Source organism: Ursus maritimus, unplaced genomic scaffold, assembly GCF_017311325.1.
Source record: "Ursus maritimus isolate PB19 unplaced genomic scaffold, ASM1731132v1 scaffold_11, whole genome shotgun sequence".
NCBI lineage: Eukaryota > Metazoa > Chordata > Mammalia > Carnivora > Ursidae > Ursus > Ursus maritimus.
The window spans coordinates 13,411,842-13,432,611 of NW_024423453.1; the positions used below are offsets into that span (position 1 = coordinate 13,411,842).

The window sequence follows — 20,770 nt, forward strand, 5'->3', positions numbered from 1 at the left end:
GGGTGAATAGTGATCTAACGTGTGGAGCAAACCTGCACAAGGTGGGGGAAAGAATTAGTGGAAAACAGAAGGTCAAGCGATTTTCAGAATTCATACAGGGCTAAGAATAGTTTGTATCCACACCAGCAAGAGTGGAAAAATGTTGTAATACATAGAGCAACAAATAGAATTCTCAGAAAAGTATCACCTTAATAGTGGGACTAAATTATACCTAGATTGAATACTGCTCTGGACCTGACATAAAAAGCTTAAAATGAAGCCTTCAGAGGACCAAGATGATCCTAACATAACTTAACAAATGCCAGAATGAAGTCCAGTACTTTTTAAAGGAACACAGCAAAATTCACCCAAAAATACAAATTTCAATTAAATTTCAATATGCCATTTCAAGATAGTATTAAATAAAAAATTACCAAATATGCAGAGAACTAGGAAAATGTGACCCATACCCATGTTAATAGAAACAGACCCATTCCACCACTCCATTTCTTTCAATCACATGATATGGGGTGAGGAAGCAAGGTAGGGAAATGAAGCCCCCCTTCTGTTCTCTCAGGAACTTCATCAACTTCACCATTCCTACCCTCAAAAAAGAGGGTTCTGGGTAATAACCAGGTGACCTCCAAGGTCAGGTCCAGGCCAGCTCTAATATTAAATCATTTTAAAAAAATTTAAAAAAGACTCGAAATGGCAGAGATGGAAGTATCAGACAAGAATGTTACAACTGCTGTTTCAGTGTAGAGAGATTTATTGGATAATAATCAATAAACATGGACCATAAAAATAACCGATAAATTGGATTTCATCAAAACTTTTGCTCTTCAGATACTGTTAGGAGAATAAAAAGGCAAGCCATAGACTGGGACAGAATATTTGTCAAGCATATATCTAATAAAGGTTATATCCATAATATATAAAGACTCTTACAACTCAATAATAAAAAGACAAATCAATTAAAAATGGGCAAAAAAGATAGTAGGGAAAGATGGTGGACTAGGAGGACCCTATGCTCACCTCGTTTCATGGATCCAACTAAATAACACTCATATCAATGTAAATAAACCAGAAAACTGCCTGAAGACTGGCACAACAAACTTCACAGCTAAAGGTAGAGAAGAGGACACCTCAAAGAGGGTAGGAAGGGCAGACATGGTGGGGAGCTAAACAGATCACAGGCTGTCTGCAGAGGGGAGGGACTTGCGGGTGAGGAGAAGGGAGAAAAACAGACTATCACACTGGGGAGACAAATCTCCATAACATTTGGCTTTGAAAACTAGAAGAGCCAAATTTTGCGAGTTCTTAGAACCAGTAGGACTTAATACTAGCAAACTGAATCCAACAATACATTAAAAAAATCATTCACCACAGTGAAGTGGGATTTATTCCTGGGTTTGCAAGGATGATTCAATATTCACAATCGACATGATACATCACATTAATAAAAAAGAAAGGATAAGAACTTTATGATCTTTTCAGTAGATGCAGAAAAAGCATTTAACAAAGTACAACATCCATTAATGATAAAAGCCCTCAGCAAAATAGATTTAGAGGGAACATACCTCAGTGTAAGAAAGGCCATAGATAAAAAACCCACAACTAATATCATACTCAGTGGGGAAAAACAGAGCTTTTCCTGTACAGTCAGGAAGATGACAGGGATGTCCACTCTTACCACTGTTAATTTAACAGTACTGGAAGTCCAAGCCACAGCAATCAGACAAAAAAAGAAATAAGGGCATCTAAATTGGAAAGGAAGAAGAAAACTTTCACTATTTGCAGATGACATGATACTCTATATAGAAAACCTAAGACTCCACCAAAAAATTGCCTGAACTGATACACAAGTTCAGTAAAGTCAGGGATACAAAATGTACATAAGTCTGTAGCATTTCTATATACCAATAATGAAGCAGCAGAAAGAGAAATCAAGAAATCAATCCCATTTACAATTGCACCCAAAACCATAATATACAGAGGAATAAACGTAAGCCAAGAGATGAAAGACCTGCACTCTGAAAACTATAAAACACTGATGAAAGAAATTGAACATGACAGAAATGGAAAAACATTCCATGCTCATGGACTAGAAGAACAAATACTGTTAAAACGTCCATACTACCCAAACCAATGGATACATTTAATGCAATCCCCATCAAAATACCAGCAGCATTTTTCACAGAGCTGGAAAAAAACAATCCTAAAATTTGTATGGAACCACAAAAGACCACAAATAGCCAAAGCAACTTTGAAAAAGAAAAGCAAAGTTGAACGCATCACAATTCTGGACTTCAAGTTGTATTACAAAGCTGTGGTGATCAAAACAATATGGTACTGGCACAAAAATAGACATAGATCAATGCAACAGGATAGAAACTCGGAAGAGAACTCACAGCCAAATGGTCAGTTAATCTTTGACAGAGCAGGAAAGAATGTGCAATGGGAAAAAGACAGTCTCTTCAACAAATGGTGCTGGGAAAACTGGAGAGCAACATGCAGAAGAATGAAACTGGACCACTTTCTTACACCATACGTAAAAATAAATTAAAAATGGATTAAAGACCTAAATGTGAGACTTGAAAGCATAAAATTCTTAGGGGAGAACACAGGCAGTAACCTCTTTGACATCAGCCGTAGCAACTTCCTTCTACATATGTCTCCTGAGGCAAGGGAAACAAAAGCAAAACTATTGGGACTTCATCAAAATAAAAAGCTTCTGTACAGCAAAGTAAACAGTCAACAAAACCTAAAAGGCAGCCTACAGAATGGGAGAAGATATTTGCAAATGACATATCTCATTATGGATTAGTATCCAAAATGTATAAAGAATTTATAAAACTCACCACCTGAAAAAAATGAATAATCCAATTTAAAAATGGGCAGAAGACATGAGCATTTCTCCAAGGAGACATACAGATGGTCAATAGACACGTGAAGAGATGCTCAACATCACTGATTATCAGGGAAATACAAATCAAAACTACAATGAGATACCACCCCACACCTGTCAGAATGGCGAAAATCAACAAACAACATAGGAAACAACAGATGTTGGTGAGGATGTGGAAAAGGGGGGAACACTCTTTCACCATTGGTGGGAATGCAAACTGGTGCAGCCACTCTGGATATCTGTTGGAGGTTCCTCAGAAGGTTAAAAATAGAACTACCCTATGATCCAGCAATTGTACTAATAGATATTTAGCCAAAGAATACAAAAGTACTAATTCAAAGGGATATATGCACCACAATGTTTGTAGCAGCATTATCAACAGTAGCCAAATTATGGAAACAGCCCAAATGTCCATCAACTAGAATGGATAAATAGTGGAGTAGATATGTGCATGCATGCAATAGAATATTACTCAGCCATAAAAAAATGAAATGTTGCCATTTGCAATGACATGGATGGAGCCAGAGAGTATTATCCTAAGTGAAATAAGTCAGAGAAAGACAAATACCGTATGATTTCGCTCATCTGTGGAATTTAAGAAACAAAACAAGCAAAGGGAAAAAGAAAAAAGAGGTAAACCAAGAAACAGATTCTTAATTGTAGAGAACAAACTGATAGTTATAAGAGGGGAGGAGAGTAGGGGATGGGTGAAATAGGTGATGGGGCAAAGGAGTATACTTGTGATGAGCACCGGGTGTTGTGTAGAAATGTTGAATTACTAAATTATGTACCTGAAACTAACACTGTATGTTAACGAGCTGGAATTTAAATAAAAACTTAAAAAATTACGTAAACTAAAATACACACACACACACACAATATGCTCACAATACATATCTGACTTGCCTAGCATTTTGCTTATGATACTAATCCAGAAATGGAGGTAGAGAAAAGGAGAGAATAAGCACTCCAAGGCAAACTTTGACATGTAATATTTAACTTGAAGACCTCCACATCCCTTTTCTACTTCCTTTTCCTCAACAATGATGTGTCCCTCTCCCTGAGACCTCCTGTCCTCTATGACTCCACAACTGTTGCTGTGCTCCAGAAAGAGTTTAATAGGTTTATTTCCAGGGTTGGTTTTGTATTTTTTTGGTGTTTTGGCTCTATCAAAAATTTTTTTTAGCAACAAGGGCAAATGAAAGGAAAATTGGTGGATCCAGGAAGTCCTACAGAGAGCTACGAAAGTCACACCGTATTGCAGTTGTTCACTTTACTTACCTTAAAGTCATGAGAAAAGTAAATCTGACCCAGGTGTCTTAATATTAGCAAAGAAGCTCAATAGTACTGTCACAAGGACTGCTTAGGAGGAGGACTTCTCAGGGCTGTGAATGACTCTACAACCCAGAGTAACTCCTGGGTCTTTGGGTATATCCACTGCATAGTGCCCTGGTGGCTTATGGGAATGCATGAAGGGCAGTCTGGAAGGCTGGCATGATAAGGTGAGACGAGTACTCACAGTATCTTTCTTGCCTCACAGTTGGAAGAATCCCCTCATGGGCCTCCCTTCTTTCCTGTGACATGAAGTGCATTTTGTTTTGCCTCATAGGCACCTGAACCTTTATAATACACATCAGGACATGAGAAGCCAGAGAAGCTAGCTGAAGGCAAACAGCTACTGATCATAGGAAGAGAGCAGGCATGGAAAGAGGAGAAGGGTGAGAGACATGAGAGTATTCCAAGTCAAGTTTGTAAAACAAGGTCTTTTTGGAGTTTGGGATAAAAGAGAATTTGGGGTCCAGCCATAGGTATGAAAGAAGGAAAGAGAGCAAAATGAAAAGAAAAAAAAAAAAAGAATTGCAAGGTTTTTATGTGCATGCATTATTAGTTGTAATTGCTTTTTTTGGCATAACTAAAATAAAGGTTTAGTTTGCTATTAAATAAAAATTCTGGAATTTAAAAAATCTGTGGGCTCAGCATCTAAGAGCCCAAGAGTAGAGAACCATAGGAAGCTGAGTCCCTGCCCTTAAAAAAATGATGTTCAGTAAATTATTAGGTATAAATACAAATTCAGTTCACAATGAGATTCTATTACTCATGTGTTAGAATAGCTAAAATTAAAAAGACTGACCATACCAACAGTTGGTGAAGATGTGGAATAGCTAGATCTCTCACAGAAGAGTGATGGAGGGGCGCCTGGGTGGCACAGCAGTTAAGCGTCTGCCTTCGGCTCAGGGCGTGATCCCGGCATTATGGGATCGAGCCCCACATCAGGCTCCTCCGCTATGAGCCTGCTTCTTCCTCTCCCAGTCCCCCTGCTTGTGTTCCCTCTCTCGCTGGCTGTCTCTATCTCTGTCGAATAAATAAATAAAATCTTTAAAAAAAAAAAAAAAGAAGAGTGATGGAAATGCAAAATGGACAGTCACTTTAGAAAACTTTATCAATTTCTTATCAACTTAAACATGTACTTACCATAGGTACTAGTAATTCCACTCCTATAAAAACGTTATGTCCACACAAAACTTGTATTTGAATGTTTATAGTAGCTTTGTTCATAATAACCAAAACTGGAACAACTCAAATGTCCATCAACAGGTGAATGGATAAACAAATTGTGGTATAACCCTTCAATGGAATATAATACTCAGCAGTAAAAAGTAATGAACTATTGATACATGCAACATTGTGGAAAAATCTGAAAAGCAATATGGTAAATTAAAGAAGTGAGACATAAGAAACTATGATTCTGCTTACATAAAATTCATGAAAAGGAAAAAACAAAGTGACAGAAAGTAAATCATTGGTTGCCAGTCACTGCAAAGGGGTTACAAAGGAAGTTTATTGGGGGAGATACATGATTGTATGTATATATTTGGCAGAATTCATTGACTGGTGTACTGTAACTGGGTAGTTTTATGTCATGTAAATTATACTCAATAAAGCCAATGAAAAAATTTGGGTACTTACATTCTAAAATAAGCACTTTGCTCAAATTATTTAGTACTTTTATATAGCAGTTTATCAACAAGTCCCCCCTTGAATCAGTGTGTAGTAACATTTTGGCACTCCTTTCTATCCACATAGTTTAAATGGTCAAAATTTGAAGGAAGAATTGGATGTATAGTTACTCTGAGTTTTAGGTTTGTTTTGTTTTCAAATTACTCTAGTTTCTCAAGTATCTCAGATGCCAAGGTAAGAAGGGTGATTTGAAAAAGCTTCTTAGGACTTTTAAAGATCCCTTCCTTCTCTGCCAAAGCCAGTATTCTAGAATGCTTTGTTTTTTATTTGGTTGGTTGTTTTGTTTTGTTTTGTTTTAAATCAGTTTTATAGAGGTATAATTTACAAACATTAAAATGTACCCCCACACATAGGTATGGACAAATGTGTACATACCTGTGTAACCTACAGTTATTATACAGAACGCTTTCATCACCCAGAAAATTCTGTCATGTCCTTTTACTGCCAATACCCCCTACCCTACCCTGGGCCCCAGGAAATCCACCAATCTCACTATTGATTAGTCTTGCTCATTCTGCAGTTTTGTAAGAATGGTATCTCACAGTCTCAATTCTCTGGCTTCCAAGCATAATGCCTTTTAAGATTCATTCACGTTCTATCAGTGCTTCATTTTTATTGTTGTGCTCCATTACATGGCTATATAACAATTTATCCATTTACCTTTTAAATTACAAATAATTTTCGTGTGAACATGTTTTTTTTCCCCGTTGCTCTTAGCTAATACTCAGAAGTGGGAGCACCTGGGTGGCTCAGTCAGTTAAGCAGCAGATTCTTGATTTCAGCTCATGTCATGATCTCAGGTTCTTGAGATCAAGCCCCACGTTGGGCTCTGCACAGGATGTGGAACCTGCTTAAGATTCTCTTTCCCTCTGCCCCCACCCCCATTAAATAAATATATATATATACACACACTAAAAGATACTCAGAAGTGGAACTTCTGGGTTGTGTGATAAGTGTAGTAAAACTTTATAAGGAACTGGCAAAATGATTTTCAAAGTGATTGTACCAATTCACATTCCTATCAGTGTACGAGAGTTCCAGTTGCTCTACATTCTCCGCAATGTTTTATATCGTTTTTAATTTTAGCCCTTTTGGGGCGCCTGGGTGGCTCAGTCGCTGAGCGTCTGCCTTCGGCTCAGGGCTTGATCTTGGAGTCCTGGGATCGAGCCCCATATCAGGCTCCTCCGCTGGGAGCCTGCTTCTTCCTCTCCTACTCCCCTTGCCTGTGTTCCCTCTCTTGCTGGCTGTCTCTCTCTCTGTCAAATAAATAAATAAAATCTTAAAAAAAAAAAAATTAGCCCTTTTAACGAATGTACAATGTTATCTTAGTGTGGTTTTAATTTGCATTTTCCTTATGATTAGTAATGTTTTGAGTACCTTTTTGTGTGCTAATTGGCCATTCTTTTATTTTTTGGTGAAGTGTCTTCAGATGTTTTGCCCATTTTAAATTGGATCATCTTCTTCTTAGTGAATTGCAGGAATTCTTTATTCTGCACATCAGTTCTTTATTAGATGTATGTGGCTTGTTTTTTTCATTTTCTTAACGGTAACCTTTAAAGAGCAGAGGTTATTAACTTATTTTGATATGAAGCCCATTTTAAAACTTTTTTCTTCTGTGGTTTGTTTGATGTCCTATCTTATTCTATTTTTCTGAGAGAGAAAGAGAGTGTGTGTGCATGTGCCAAAGGGGGGAGGGGCAGAAGGAAAGGAAAGAGAATCTCAAGCAGGCTCCACACTCATCACAGAGCCCTGGACCCCATGGTCCCCAGGTCATGACCTGAGCCGAAATCAAGTCAGATTCTCAACTAACTGAGCCCCCTAGTTGCCCCTGTTTGATGTCCTATCTAAGAAATCTTTACCTTCTCCAACTTGTTAAGATTTTCTCTTTTGTTTTTTTCTATAAGCTCTAAGTTTTCGTGTGACTCATTTTTGTGCTTTATGTGTAGTGGTGTCAAAGTTCATTTTTTCATATGGCCGTCCAGTTGTTCCAGCACCTTGTTGAATAGACTCTTACATTTCTCCATAAAATTACCTTTAAATCTTTGTCAAAAGTTGATCAACCATGTATGTAGAAAAGCTTTTTAAAATTTGATAGTCTAAATCTTGATATAGTAAGTGTACAATTTTGCTCATCAATTTTTTTAATGATAATGCTTAAAAGATGTTTATTAGACTAGTTTAAGACAAAAGTAATCATATAATATGAACAATTGAACTGCTAGCATCTGCATTGTTTAAAATTTTTTAATATACAAATTAATTTAGTCTCTGCTATTCAAATGTGTAACAAACTGATTACAAGATTTTGTTTTGTTTTTATTTGTTGTGGTTTTTTTTAAAGGTTGGGACTAGATGGAAGGACGTGGTCTCCAAATGTATCCGATGCCATTTCCAGCCACTGCTTTTGTTTTACGCAAACCCAGATGGCACAGCAGTTTCTACTGAAGATGCACTTAGGCAGGTCATCAACTGGTCACATTATAAATCCGTTGCAGAAAATATGGGTAATTTTTAAAAGTTCTTTTTAGTGTTCTTTATATTATCACAGTCATACTAAGTATTAATATACTGAAGATAAAATGAATTTTGAGGATAATTTCAAAATTTTGTTTCAGTAAAGCAGAGTTCAGGAATATTCTGTTACTTTGAGGTAATCTTTATAAAGAAGCCTTTCCTCACCAGTGGCCTCTGAAGCACCCTCAGGAGCCACCTGCTTCTGTGGTCACACAAGCACAGAAGGGGATACTGACTGGAAGCTCTTCCTAACAGTAAAAATTGAGAGTTAAAGTGAGTTATACACCGAAAAAGTCCAAAGGAGCTAGGCCATTTTTGGATGCATTACAAAGCATGTAGAAATCCTTTAAAATGTCAATCCTTTGCGTTTATAAGCAGTTACCCACAGTATTAAAAATGATTCAGGAGAGTCTGGCTGGCTCGGTCAGTGGAAAATGCGACTTGATCTCAGGATTGTGAGCTCAAGCCCCACACTGGCTATAGAAATTGCTTTTAAAAAAAAAGAAGATTCAGACTTCTTCTGATGGGGAGGAGTGTGGGAATAATACATTTTTGTTTGTCTTTTAAGGATGTGAAAAGCCCTCAATTTATAAGTCAGATAACTCAAAAGAAAATGGATTTGGTGATCAGGCAAAACAGAGAGAAAATCAGAAATTTCAAACAGATAATATTTCATCATTTAATCGGAGCCACATTCAAACAAGCGGCGGTAGAGGACCAGGTATGTGTTTAAATTGTCATTTTTACATTGTCCCTGAGTAATTACGCTTCCCCCTTTCCTTTTTACTGAATCTATAATTTCTGGTAAGTACCATAGAAAAGAAGGGTGCTTAACTAACTTTCCTTGGCCATGAAGAGAAAATAACAACTAGACAAAAAAATTTTGTCTTTTACACATTTCTCTCAGACTTGTAGTTTGATCTGAACAGTTGGACTTGACTACTGTTTGGGTTTCTCCATACACTCAGAGGTGTAGTAGGCTGGAGGCAATCTGGACAGTTACCAAAGAAAGTCATAATATGGCCTTCTAGGAGTTAATTATTAACTTGGAGAGGAAAAACATGAGTTAATAATTTGGCACATATGCTAAATTTAAACTTTCCATTAGCGAATGCAACAATAAGTAGTTCAAAGTTATTATAGTTGTAGTTTATACTTAACTTCATTTTTATTCAACTCTATCTTGTTATTGTCATCCCACAACTTTAATTTTCACAAACCAAGTTCTGTGACTTGGGTCCAGAATGAGACATTGCAGCATGGTGTGTATAGTTATGGTTTAGAAATACATTGAACTCTGAGTAGGTGGATGTTCCTGATGATTTTATAAGCAGCTATAAAATACATTAATGAAATAATGTCTAACCATAAAAGTTACCCATATAATCAAGGGTGGTAGGATCCAGAATTAACAATTGTCATCAACAAAGAATTACAATAAAGCTCTTAAAAGTTCTTAATGCAGCTATACCTTTTACCCTCTGTATTGCCATACTGTTAAAGTAAGCCGTTTGTCAAAAGACAACTACTTTCAAGCCCAGAAACTATGTATGTGATTACCAACAAACATTAGAACCGGGCAACTTGGGTTCATAATCCTGGTTCTACATTTACAAGCTCTGTGAACTTGGGCAAGTTTTTAACTTCTCTGTGCCTCAGTTTCCTGATCCACAATGGAGACAGTAATTGTACCCAGCTCAAAGAATTAAATGAGTGAAGACTTACAGTAGTGTCTGACACATAGTGACCACTCAGTTACCTTTAGCTTTTATTATTTCAATACAAGATCTCTTTTTTCCTTTTATACTATCTTTAGGAGCTTTACAAGAAGTTTTAAAAGCCAACATGCATCTCCAGTGTCAGGATAAATCACATTGAGTTTTTTGGTTAAACATAAAAATGAGTTCATTGTATACTTTGTATTTTTTTAATATATAGCATCTTAAAATTTTTATATAGTTCAATTTGCACTTTTGTTGAGCAACTTGAAAAATGATCTATATCATTTATAAGAATGATTTCTTTTGCAGTTAAGTTAAGTCACAGTGATCAAAGGGAAAAAATAAAAGACATTTCCAGAGAATGTGCTTTAAAAGCCATTGAGCAGAGGAACTTACTTTCCTCACAAAGGAAAGATTTGGAGAGGGGACAAAGAAAAGATTTGGGCCGACATAGAGGTAAGTTAAGAGCTTATCGTGTTCATTTGAAAATGAGTTGCTAAAATCTTATTTTTAAACTAAATTTTATAACTTTAATACAATTTAATATAATTTATATTTATTATATATATTTACATGTTATGCTATGTATCTAAATATGATTTCTTTAATACACCTATTAAATCTATAAATATGAAATTTTTCTGGTTCTTATTTAATTCTGGCCTGGAATACTTGTGCTTGTTCTGATGTTTTAACTTTCCTTTTAATTATAAATTCAGTTCACCCATATGGTGCATTCAGGTAAGGAAGGTTATAAAATTAAGTGAGAAGAGCAGCCCCTCACGTTCCCTCTGTTACACTGTTAATAGTGTGCGTTAATAGTGTGCAGTTCATTATGAGCATGTCTTACTCTTTATGGTTTTATCCTTTTTTCTTTATGGACATACCACAATTTATTGATACTTGCTTAACTTTAAAACTTGATTTAAGATTTTTGCTGCAGTGATACCTTTTTACATATACCTTTGTACTTTTTGTGTATAGCCAGAGCATAAAATTCTTTCAGGAGAATTGCTGGGTTAAGGTGTGTTTATTCTTAATTTTGATGGATGTGGCTCAGTTGCTCTCCTAAAAGACCAAACCAGTCTGCACTCCCACTGACAGTGATTGAATGTCTGCTTCTTCACACTCTTAGCAGCAGTTGGTTTAACAAACTTTAAATCTTTACCAGTATAAGAGATGGAAAATACTTTTATTATTATGATTTTTATTAATGATAAGTGAGATAGACTACTGTTTTTTTTTAAAGCTTTAATTATAATCTACTTTAGAGGTCTTTTTTAAAAATCAGTATATAACTACTTACCTTATAAATGCCTCTCATTAAGCATAGAGAATGAGGAAAACACTTTTCAATGTCAAATCACTGTGTGATCATTATATGAATCTTATTATTCACTTATTACTGCTTAACATTTCTTCTCAAACAAGGTATTTGGCTTGTAACTAAAAAAAGTCTCTGAAGAATATTCATTTGTATCTTTATTTAATTATTTAAAGATTTGGTTGATGAAGACCTTCCACATTTCAAGTCTGGATCACCTCCTGCCCCAAATGGCTTTAGACAATATGGAAACCCCCATCTCTATCATAGTCAAGGAAAAGGACCATGTAAACATGACCGAGTTGCCCATCAGAGTCGAGCTTCTGCACAAATAATGAGTTCAAGTAAATGCCAGATTCTTGCCCCAGGAGAGAAAGTAACTGGCAAAGTTAAGAGCGACAGTGGCACTGGATATGATACAGACAGCAGCCAAGATTCTAGGGATAAAGGAAGCAGCTATAGTGGCAGCAGTAAAAGCCGGACCCGAGGTTGGAAACCTATGAGAGAAACATTAAATGTTGACAGTATTTTTAATGAAAGTGAAAAAAGGCAGCATAGTCCAAGACATAAATCAAATATCAATAACAAACCTAAATGTAGCAAAGATCAGAGTTTTAACAATTGGACAAAAGAGAACCCAAAGCAAAAATGTTTAATGACCATATATGAAGATGAAATGAAACAGGAAATAGGAAGCAGGAGTTCCCTTGACTCTAATGGAAAAGGAGCAGAGAAAAATAAAGGCCTCAAAGAGACTAAAGTTCATGGTGACAATTGGCAGATGCAAAGGACTGAGTCTGGATACGAAAGTAGTGATCATGTCAGTAATGGATCTGCTAATTTGGATTCACCTGTTACCGATGGAAATGGTACAGTAACGGATATCAGTGGCGTTAAAGAAACAGTATCCTGCAGGTAATGCACAAATTAAATGAATGATTTTCCCCCATCATTCTCTCCTGTTATGTGAAATAATTTCAAAGTCTGGGGTCAATTAAGTATAATGGAAAGAGCTTGACTTCAGAGTGAAGAGAACTGGGATATTGCAGGTTATTTGATATTTAAGGTTTCTGTTTTTAATAGTTATTTCCTGATTCCAAAAATATTTTTAGGAAATTTTAAAAGTACAGAAATACATTGTTATTGTTGCCACTAATAACTATTAATACATACTACAGGTTTTAAAGCATAGATATAAATTGCGTCTCAGTCATTAAGCTAATTATTCAATTCTTCAGTCTATTTAATGTCCTTTATCCCATCTCTAATATCTGTAACTTAGAGCTGGGGATATTTTCTACTTTCACAGCCAGTTCCATGCAAGAGAGATTTTTTGCTTTAGCAAATGTAAAAGAATGCAGCCAAATAACTAAGTTTGTATTCACTTAATTTTTAATTCTGAATATGTTTGTATGTTACTGTTATCAGTACATTTGTCTTTTTCTGTGTAACCTCTAAAACATGTCCACAGCTTAACTAGCTGATTTCTTACGTCAGTCTAGTCACAATTTCTGCTTTGAATCGATCTAAAACATCTTAATTTGTTATTAGCTGGTGTTTTATCACATTTATTTTTAAAAAGCCAGATTTGCAAAAGTCAACCTCTTGTATTTTGTCAAGTATTGCAATAAAGACTTTAGAAAACTTTCCGGGGGCTCCTGGGTGGCTCAGTCGTTAAGCGTCTGCCTTCGGCTGAGGGCATGATCCCGGAGTTCTGGGATCGAGCCCCACGTTGGGCTCTTCCGCTGGGAGCCTGCTTCTTCCTCTCCCACCCCCCTGCTGTGTTCCCTCTCTCACTGTCTGTCTCTCTCTCTGTCAAATAAATAAATAAAATCTTAAAAAAAGAAAAAAAGAAAACTTTTCGATTTGGCAGGGTAATTTCATAACACCTCTTGGAAAGGGGTAACCTAGGGTAGTAGAAAGATCAGGACTTTGTAACCAGATATACTTGAATTTTAAGTATTGGGCAAATTAATTTGACTTTGACAGCCTTATCTTCTATTGTAAAATGAGGATAATAACTACTTTAAAGTGTTGTTGTGGTGATGTAAATTAGATAATGCACATTAATCCCCTAGAACAACACATGTCTATAATAATTGTTTAACAAATGTTATTTCCTTTCTTTTTCTTAGATTCTAACTAAAATAATAATTCACGGTAGCTGATGTATTTGGTGTATGTTTTCTTCTGTTTTCTAGTGACCAGGCGAAGACAAACAACCTAAATATAGAATGTGTCAGCTTTTCCTCCCAACAGAGCAAAAACTACTTAGAAGGTAAAATTTTATTTACATATATTGTAATAGTAGCTGTAAAGAATAAATTGTGATAATAAGAATAATGAAGCTAGGAACAGTCCTATTATTGATTAAATTATGAGTGACGAGGATAGAAGTTGGGAGAGTTCATACTTAAAGGCTTTCAAAGGATGGGAATAGCTACTTCAGGGAACGGGCAGAGAGGGGAGTGTGTCAGTCAGGAAAGGCTAGGTTCTAGGCTACACAGTGGTGACAGCTTCAAAATCTCAGTGTGTCAACACACATTTGTTTTTTGCTGATCATACATGACCAGTGGAGGGTAGAGTCTCTTCCTAGAAATCACTCAGGGCCCCAGGCTAATGAGACTCCATCTCCATAGATGCTTCTCTGAACCTTGCAGTATTGTGGGGAGAGGAGATTGAAGGAAGACACAACAGTCACTTAAAATTTCAACCCAGAAGTGATACATGTACTTCCACTCATATCTCATTGCTGAGGCAAGTCTTAACAGCCAGGCCTAATTTCACAGAGGGTGGAAAAGTGCTGTCTTACCTGCCTGGAAGGTGAAGTGAAATGTGTGTGGACAGTCCTAATGTTTGCCACAGGAGTTAGGGACAGGATAGAAAAATGGATAAGCAGCCTGTTGAAAGAGTTCAGTTTGGAAACAGTTAATATATTAATGGGGTGGCATTATTATAGGTGATCCATTACCCACACATAGCAGCCCAGAAACAAAGTTAGATGTTTGAATGTACATAGAATTCAGGGCTGCCAATGAGAGCATATACCTGAAGGATTTGGGGGAGAAGGATTGAGGAAAAGGATGAGCAAGGGGATTATTGAGGTTGCAGCCAAAAGCAGTATCTTCAAATGTTATAATTCAGAGGATTAGAAAAGATATAATTTTTCACAATAAAAAAATAGCTGTGAAGAACAAATTTTAAAGTTTGTTTTTAATCTTTATCATTCCTACGGCTTTTGTGAAGATTATTTTTTAAGGTTACAGACTTTGAATATGATTAAATGTTTAATTATTTTGTTTTTTTCAAGTGGTATAATATCAGAAGGAAACACTTATATTAAGGAAATAACCTTCCTTTCCTATATAAAATGTCTCGCCTCTTAAAAATCTGATAAAAGTCTGGTAAGCAAGTATTACAGGAAACAGTAAAGGGCTGGCCAGAAATCAAGAGCAGAAGTCGGTGAAATTGAACAATAACCACAGGTTCAGTACTTTTTACAAAACGATGCTTGCTTCCTGATAGTAATAAAAAACACAACGTCATAGAGATTTTGATGGTCAAGAATGCATTGCCTTAGCTTTGAAGCAGGTTTGCCCATTTAATACGAAAGAGTATGTATGTAACCTACTTAAAAATATTTTTTTATTGTGGAAAAAATATATTTTTTATTGTGGTAAAATACACATAACAAAATCTGCCATTCTAACCATTTTTAAGTGACAGTTCCATGATATTAAGAACATTCACATTGTTGTACAACCATCACTACCAGCCACCTCCAGAACCTTTCAACTTCTCAGACTGAAATTGTGTACCCATTAAACAGCTCTCTATTTCCCCCTCCGTCCCAGCCCCCAGTAACCACCATTCTACTTTCTGTCTATGAATTTGACTACTCTGGGTACCTCAGATAAATAGAATCATACAATACTTGTTTTTTTGTGACTGGTTTATTTCACTTAACATAATGTCTTCAGAGTTCATCCATGTTGTGGCATGTGTCAGAATTTCATTCCTTTTTAAGGCTGAATAATGTTATGTTGTATGATAGAACACATTTTGTTTATCCATTCATCTGTTGATGGACATTTGGGTTGTTCCTGTCTTTTGGCTATAGTGAGTAATGCTCCTGTGAACATTGGTATACAAATATCTGAGAATTCTTGCTTTCATTTCTTTTGAGTATATACCCAGAAGTGCAGTTGCGGAATTCTGTGGTAATTGTGTTTAATTTTTTGAGGAACCACCACACTGTTTTTAACAGCCGCTGCACTATTTTACATTCCCACCAGCAATGCACAGGAGTTCCAACTTCTCCATATTTTCACCAACACTTGTTATTTTCTGGGGTTTTGTTTTGATAATTATCATCACTAATCACTAATGAGTATGCAGTGGTTTCTTATTGTGGTTTTGTGGAACCCATTTATTTAACCACATAAATTACATCATGTTAAAATTATTTATTTAATAACTGTCAAAGCCTACCATAGTTCTTTAAGCTGGTCTTTGCCTTGAGAATCTTTGTTAATGCCCCTGCCTATGGTGTCTCTATGTATTCCCCTTCCTGACGCTTTGATTGAGAACACGTTAAAGTAGTATAGGAATTTTTTTCCCATAGGAATTTTTTTCCCAAGCTAAAAACATACCCTGTGTGGATTTTTGTTTTCAGTAAGGTACAATTTAATTCTTTGTGATTTGGTATGACTTTCTTGGTTTTCTCCTACTTATTTGTAAAATGAGGGCACACTTACATTATTGGTCTGAAGAATCACTTTCTAGAAATAGCTAACAGATTTAGAAAGTTAAGGAGCTTTAGAAATTTTTTTTATTTTCATATTTTGTTTGATAGCTAAGGAGTTTTTAATACAATCCAAACAAGTTTGTTTGATATCGGGGAGTCATGCCATCGTAATTATTTCCTTGGTATTTTTTCACTGACAAAGGTACTATATAGATTTCTCTGCCTATGTCATTATGGGTTCTACTGCCTAAAACTATTATTTGGGAACATTGTTGAAATTTCACAGTGCCATTTAGATTATTTTAGCTCCTGTTTTAAAATGGGTCACTGATCAGGAGAATTTCAAATGCCTTAAATTATATTCAAGACGGAAGACTTTATATGTTCAAAAGTACATGGTTGGGAGAAAGTATCACATATTGTAAGAATACAGGTAGTTTGGTCTCTGCAAGGCTGAGTGCATATGTGGAAATTGTGAGATGATAGAGGATGGATAGAAGCCAAATCATGATGAAATTTTTATGTTATTTTTAAATCCTACAGTAAGTGGAAAGGCACCAGAGGACAAGGAGAGTAATATACTCCAGTTTGCATTTTAGAAAGACTGGTGGCAATGTAGAGGGTGAGTTTGGAGCAGTGAGAGAAACATCAGTTAGATGACTACTTGAACAGCCTGGAGAGAAAAGGTCAGGACATAAACAAAGGCAGTACCAATATCACAAAAGAAGATTTGAGAGTTTATAAGAATGTGTAGACAGTGGAGTTAGATTCTATAACAGATGTGCAAAAGGCAGGAAAAGGAGGAAGCTGGGGATAGCTATTATTTGGAACCTGCATAAGTAGATACACCATTTACCAAATCAAAGAATATAGGAAGAAGAAACAACTATTGGGGGATGAGAGGAGACGCCAAATTAATTTTTGGATTTGTTTATCATCCAGGTAAATAGATTTATCAGGCAGTTAAGGACATAGGTCTGCAACTCAGGAGAGATGATGTATTTGGTAACCGGCCGCATGAATGGGAATTGAATGCCATAGACATGGACTGTATCACTCAGGAAAAAACTTGGGGTTTGCTGAGTAAGAGAGATGAGCTAAGGATAGAGAGAAGGAGCAACTTTGGGAAAGTATGAGGAGTACCTAAAAGGTATGAGAAAAAAGGAGAGAAGATTATCACAGGGAAGCCAGGAAAATGGGGAGCTTCAAGAAGACAAGTGGCCACAGATTGAGCAGAATAAGGATTTAGAAATGCAAGTTCGATTTAGCAGTTAGTAAGTCAGTAGGGATAGAGGAAAAGCAAGCAACCCTGAAGTAGGACTGAAGTATTTAGAAGTAAAGGGCCATGAGGTTTGTAACTTACAGCCATGAGGTTTGTAACTTAAAATGATTCGGAAAAAAAATGGAGTAAAATGTTAATAGGTGAATCTCAGTAAAGGCTATACAGGTATTCATTGTACTAGTTTTAATCTTTCAGTTTTTCTGAACTTTTAAAAATTATTTTCAAATAAAATGTCTTAGGAAGTTAGAGTACAATAAAAAGTTAATAAAAGAGAAGTAAAGAAATGTCTGTTCAAAGAAGCAGTACTTACAGGACAAAGAAGCAACCAAGAGCTTAGTTTTACATTTATGTTACAGAGGATGAGGAACTGATGATGTACAGGGGAAGAAAAAGGTGCTAAGATAAGAATAGAACAGAACAGTAATAGATGGAGTAAGATCTCTGGAGGTAGAAGGAAAATGAAACAAAGAAGGTAAAGAGACAGGCCAGTTAAAGTTTTGTGATTTTTCCAAAGTATTCAAATTTTATTAAAAACAACTTTTTATTATAAATCAGATCATTTATTAGATTATTGCTCTTGAATGTTCAGGTAACAGTTCAGTTAGATTATTAGATGTTTAATTATTAGATTCAATTAGATTATTGCTCTTGAATGCTCAGTAACAGGTAAAAAGTTTCACTGTTACATTTCGAAATCTCCCTATATAACAAGAGTGAAGATTACGTTGTCTAGACCAGCAGTTTGGTTTTATTGCTTATCTAAGCCTATTTTAAACGTAGGTCATCTTTTCAGATAAAATATATATTTTGATTTCTTGACTATTGGGCTTTTTTAAAAAAATAAAATATCAAAATTAGCATCATTAATTAAAGCTTCTTGCCTTGATGTTACAGTGTCTTCTGTGCCAAGTGTAACAATCGGACTATTTTAGATTTGCAAAGAACCTGGGGCCAGAATTCCAAGTAAAGACACATGGATGTCTATGTCAGCAGAAGAGAAAAATAACACATCTATTTTTAAGTTAGTTGGAATTCTGAAGTCAAACCACTTGGTTGAATGCCTGCCGTAGTGATATTAAAATTTCAAACATGTTTATAAGACCTCTGCTGCCTCCTGCTGTTTGTTATATGGATACGTTAATAATAGTAAAGAGTTTTTAAGAATTGTTTTTTCTGGTGTTTGTGAATAATAAACCTGAAATTATGGATAAGTTAAGAAGTAAACATTCTGAAGTTAAAATCAAAGTGAGTGGAGAATGATAGTGTAACTTCAACTTAACATTTTTCAGGCTGAAAATTATTGAAGTTCTTTTTGACATTACTCCCCCCCCCCCACCAGCCCAATCATAAAGTAGCTGTTGAAGAAGAGAGGCTGTTTTTGAACCTCAGCAGTGGGTCAGACTTACAAGCATCTAACACTCTCTGGGATAAATTATACTGCCTTTTATTTTTAAGATTTATATTAGCATGACACTTGATAGACTCAAGATAGGTCGGAGGAAAGGTAAGAAGAATTTGTCCTGGTTCTGTGAGTCAGGAACATGGTGGACGGGTTGGGTGATTTAAAAGAAGAAAGACAGTTACGTTTTCCATGTAATTGTTTATTCATTCTCTAGACTTTCATTGAATGTCTTTTATGGGTTAGATATTGTGCTAGGGGAAACAATAACAAAAAGGGGACATATTGTCCAATAATAAAGAGCTTACTGCAGTCTAGTGGATGTAAGAGTGTGAAATCTTAAGCAAATGAATGCCAGACTTACAGTTCCTTTCATTCTACTATCTTAGGTTTTGTTTTGGTTTTTTTTAAGATTTTATTTTATTTATTTGACAGAGAGAGAGACAGCCAGCGAGAGAGGGAACACAGGCAGTGGGAGTGGGAGAGGAAGAAGCAGGCTCCCAGTGGAGGAGCCTGATGTGGGACTTGATCCCAAGACTCTGGGATCACGCCTGAGCCACCCAGGAGCCCCCAGAGTAGCTTTTAAAAATGTACCCAGAAGATCAACCTAGGAAGATAAAAGCCATCAAAGATAAAGTTCTGTTATTGTTTAAAAAATTAAGTTGCTGGTTTAATAACTTTGATTTTGTTTTCTTTGCAATCTTCAATTCATAGATTTGGAGTACAGTCAGAAGCGTGAGAATGAAAGGAAATGTAAATGAACATGAGGAAAACGCCATCTAAAAATAAGGGAGGATACTGAAAATTTACTAGTATGGTACAGAAGTATAGGGAATTAATTGAATATTCAAGCTAAAGCCATATATTTTGATATCTTCTGTGGGCCTAGTTTCGTCAGGAGGAGATTCTATGTGATGATCTTGGATTTTAGTGGCATATGTGAAAGAGAGCTTGCAGGAGATGGAAAGAGCACTGGCTTTGGAGTTAGCCCTGGATTGGTTTAAATACTGTCACTTACCAGTTTTATAGGATCACTTGGGTCACCTAAGTTCCTTGGGTATAAAAAGGGGAATTGTTTCACAGAATATTTATGACTGAGGTTTTCTGTTTTTTTTTTTTTTTAAGATTTTATTTATTGACAGAGAAACAGCGAGAGAGGGAACACAAGCAGGGGAAGTGGGAGAGGGAGAAGCAGGCTTCCCACTGAGCAGGGAGCCCTATGCAGGGCTCAATCCCAGGGGACCCTGGGATCATGACCTGAGCCAAAGGCAGATGCTTAACCACTGAGCCACCCAGGCGCCCCATGACTGAGATTTTTTTAAAGACTATTTTCAATCAACTGAAATAGTGTTTTGACCTCAGGATATCTTTATACTATTAAAAAATATTGACTTCAAAGAGCTTTTGTTTTGATGGGCTACATATGTTAATAATACTGTATTAGTCTTTAAAATGGAAAATTTATTTATTCATTTAAAGAATGATTTACTTTACTCATGCATGATTTTGTAACATCAATATATCCTTATTTGGAAAATATTGGTTTGCTAAATTATGCAGGTCTTCCAAATGTTGATACATTTCTTTATTTTTTTTTAATTTGTTAATATCACCACAATTAGCAGAAAGCCTTTATAATTCTTTTTTTTTTTTTTAAAGATTTTATTTATTTATTCGACAGAGATAGAGACAGCCAGCGAGAGAGGGAACACAAGCAGGGGGAGCGGGAGAGGAAGAAGCAGGCTCATAGCTGAAGAGCCTGATGTGGGGCTCAATCCCAGAACGCCGGGATCACGCCCTGAGCCGAAGGCAGACGCTTAACCGCTGTGCCACCCAGGCGCCCCGAGCCTTTATAATTCTTGGGAAGCTAAAAACTCA

General features: G+C 36.1%; 1 protein-coding gene across 1 annotated transcript in view; it reads left to right on the top strand.

Annotated features, from left to right (window-relative positions):
• The window catches only part of USP53 (ubiquitin specific peptidase 53), a 60,730-nt gene that overhangs the window by 34,934 nt on the left and 5,026 nt on the right, over positions 1-20,770 (top strand). Inside the window, exons 10-14 of the mRNA XM_040626272.1 lie at positions 8,247-8,409; positions 8,988-9,140; positions 10,450-10,596; positions 11,641-12,379; positions 13,666-13,742. Coding sequence (XP_040482206.1) covers positions 8,247-8,409; positions 8,988-9,140; positions 10,450-10,596; positions 11,641-12,379; positions 13,666-13,742 — 1,279 coding nt within the window. The remainder of the gene's footprint in view (positions 1-8,246; positions 8,410-8,987; positions 9,141-10,449; positions 10,597-11,640; positions 12,380-13,665; positions 13,743-20,770) is intronic.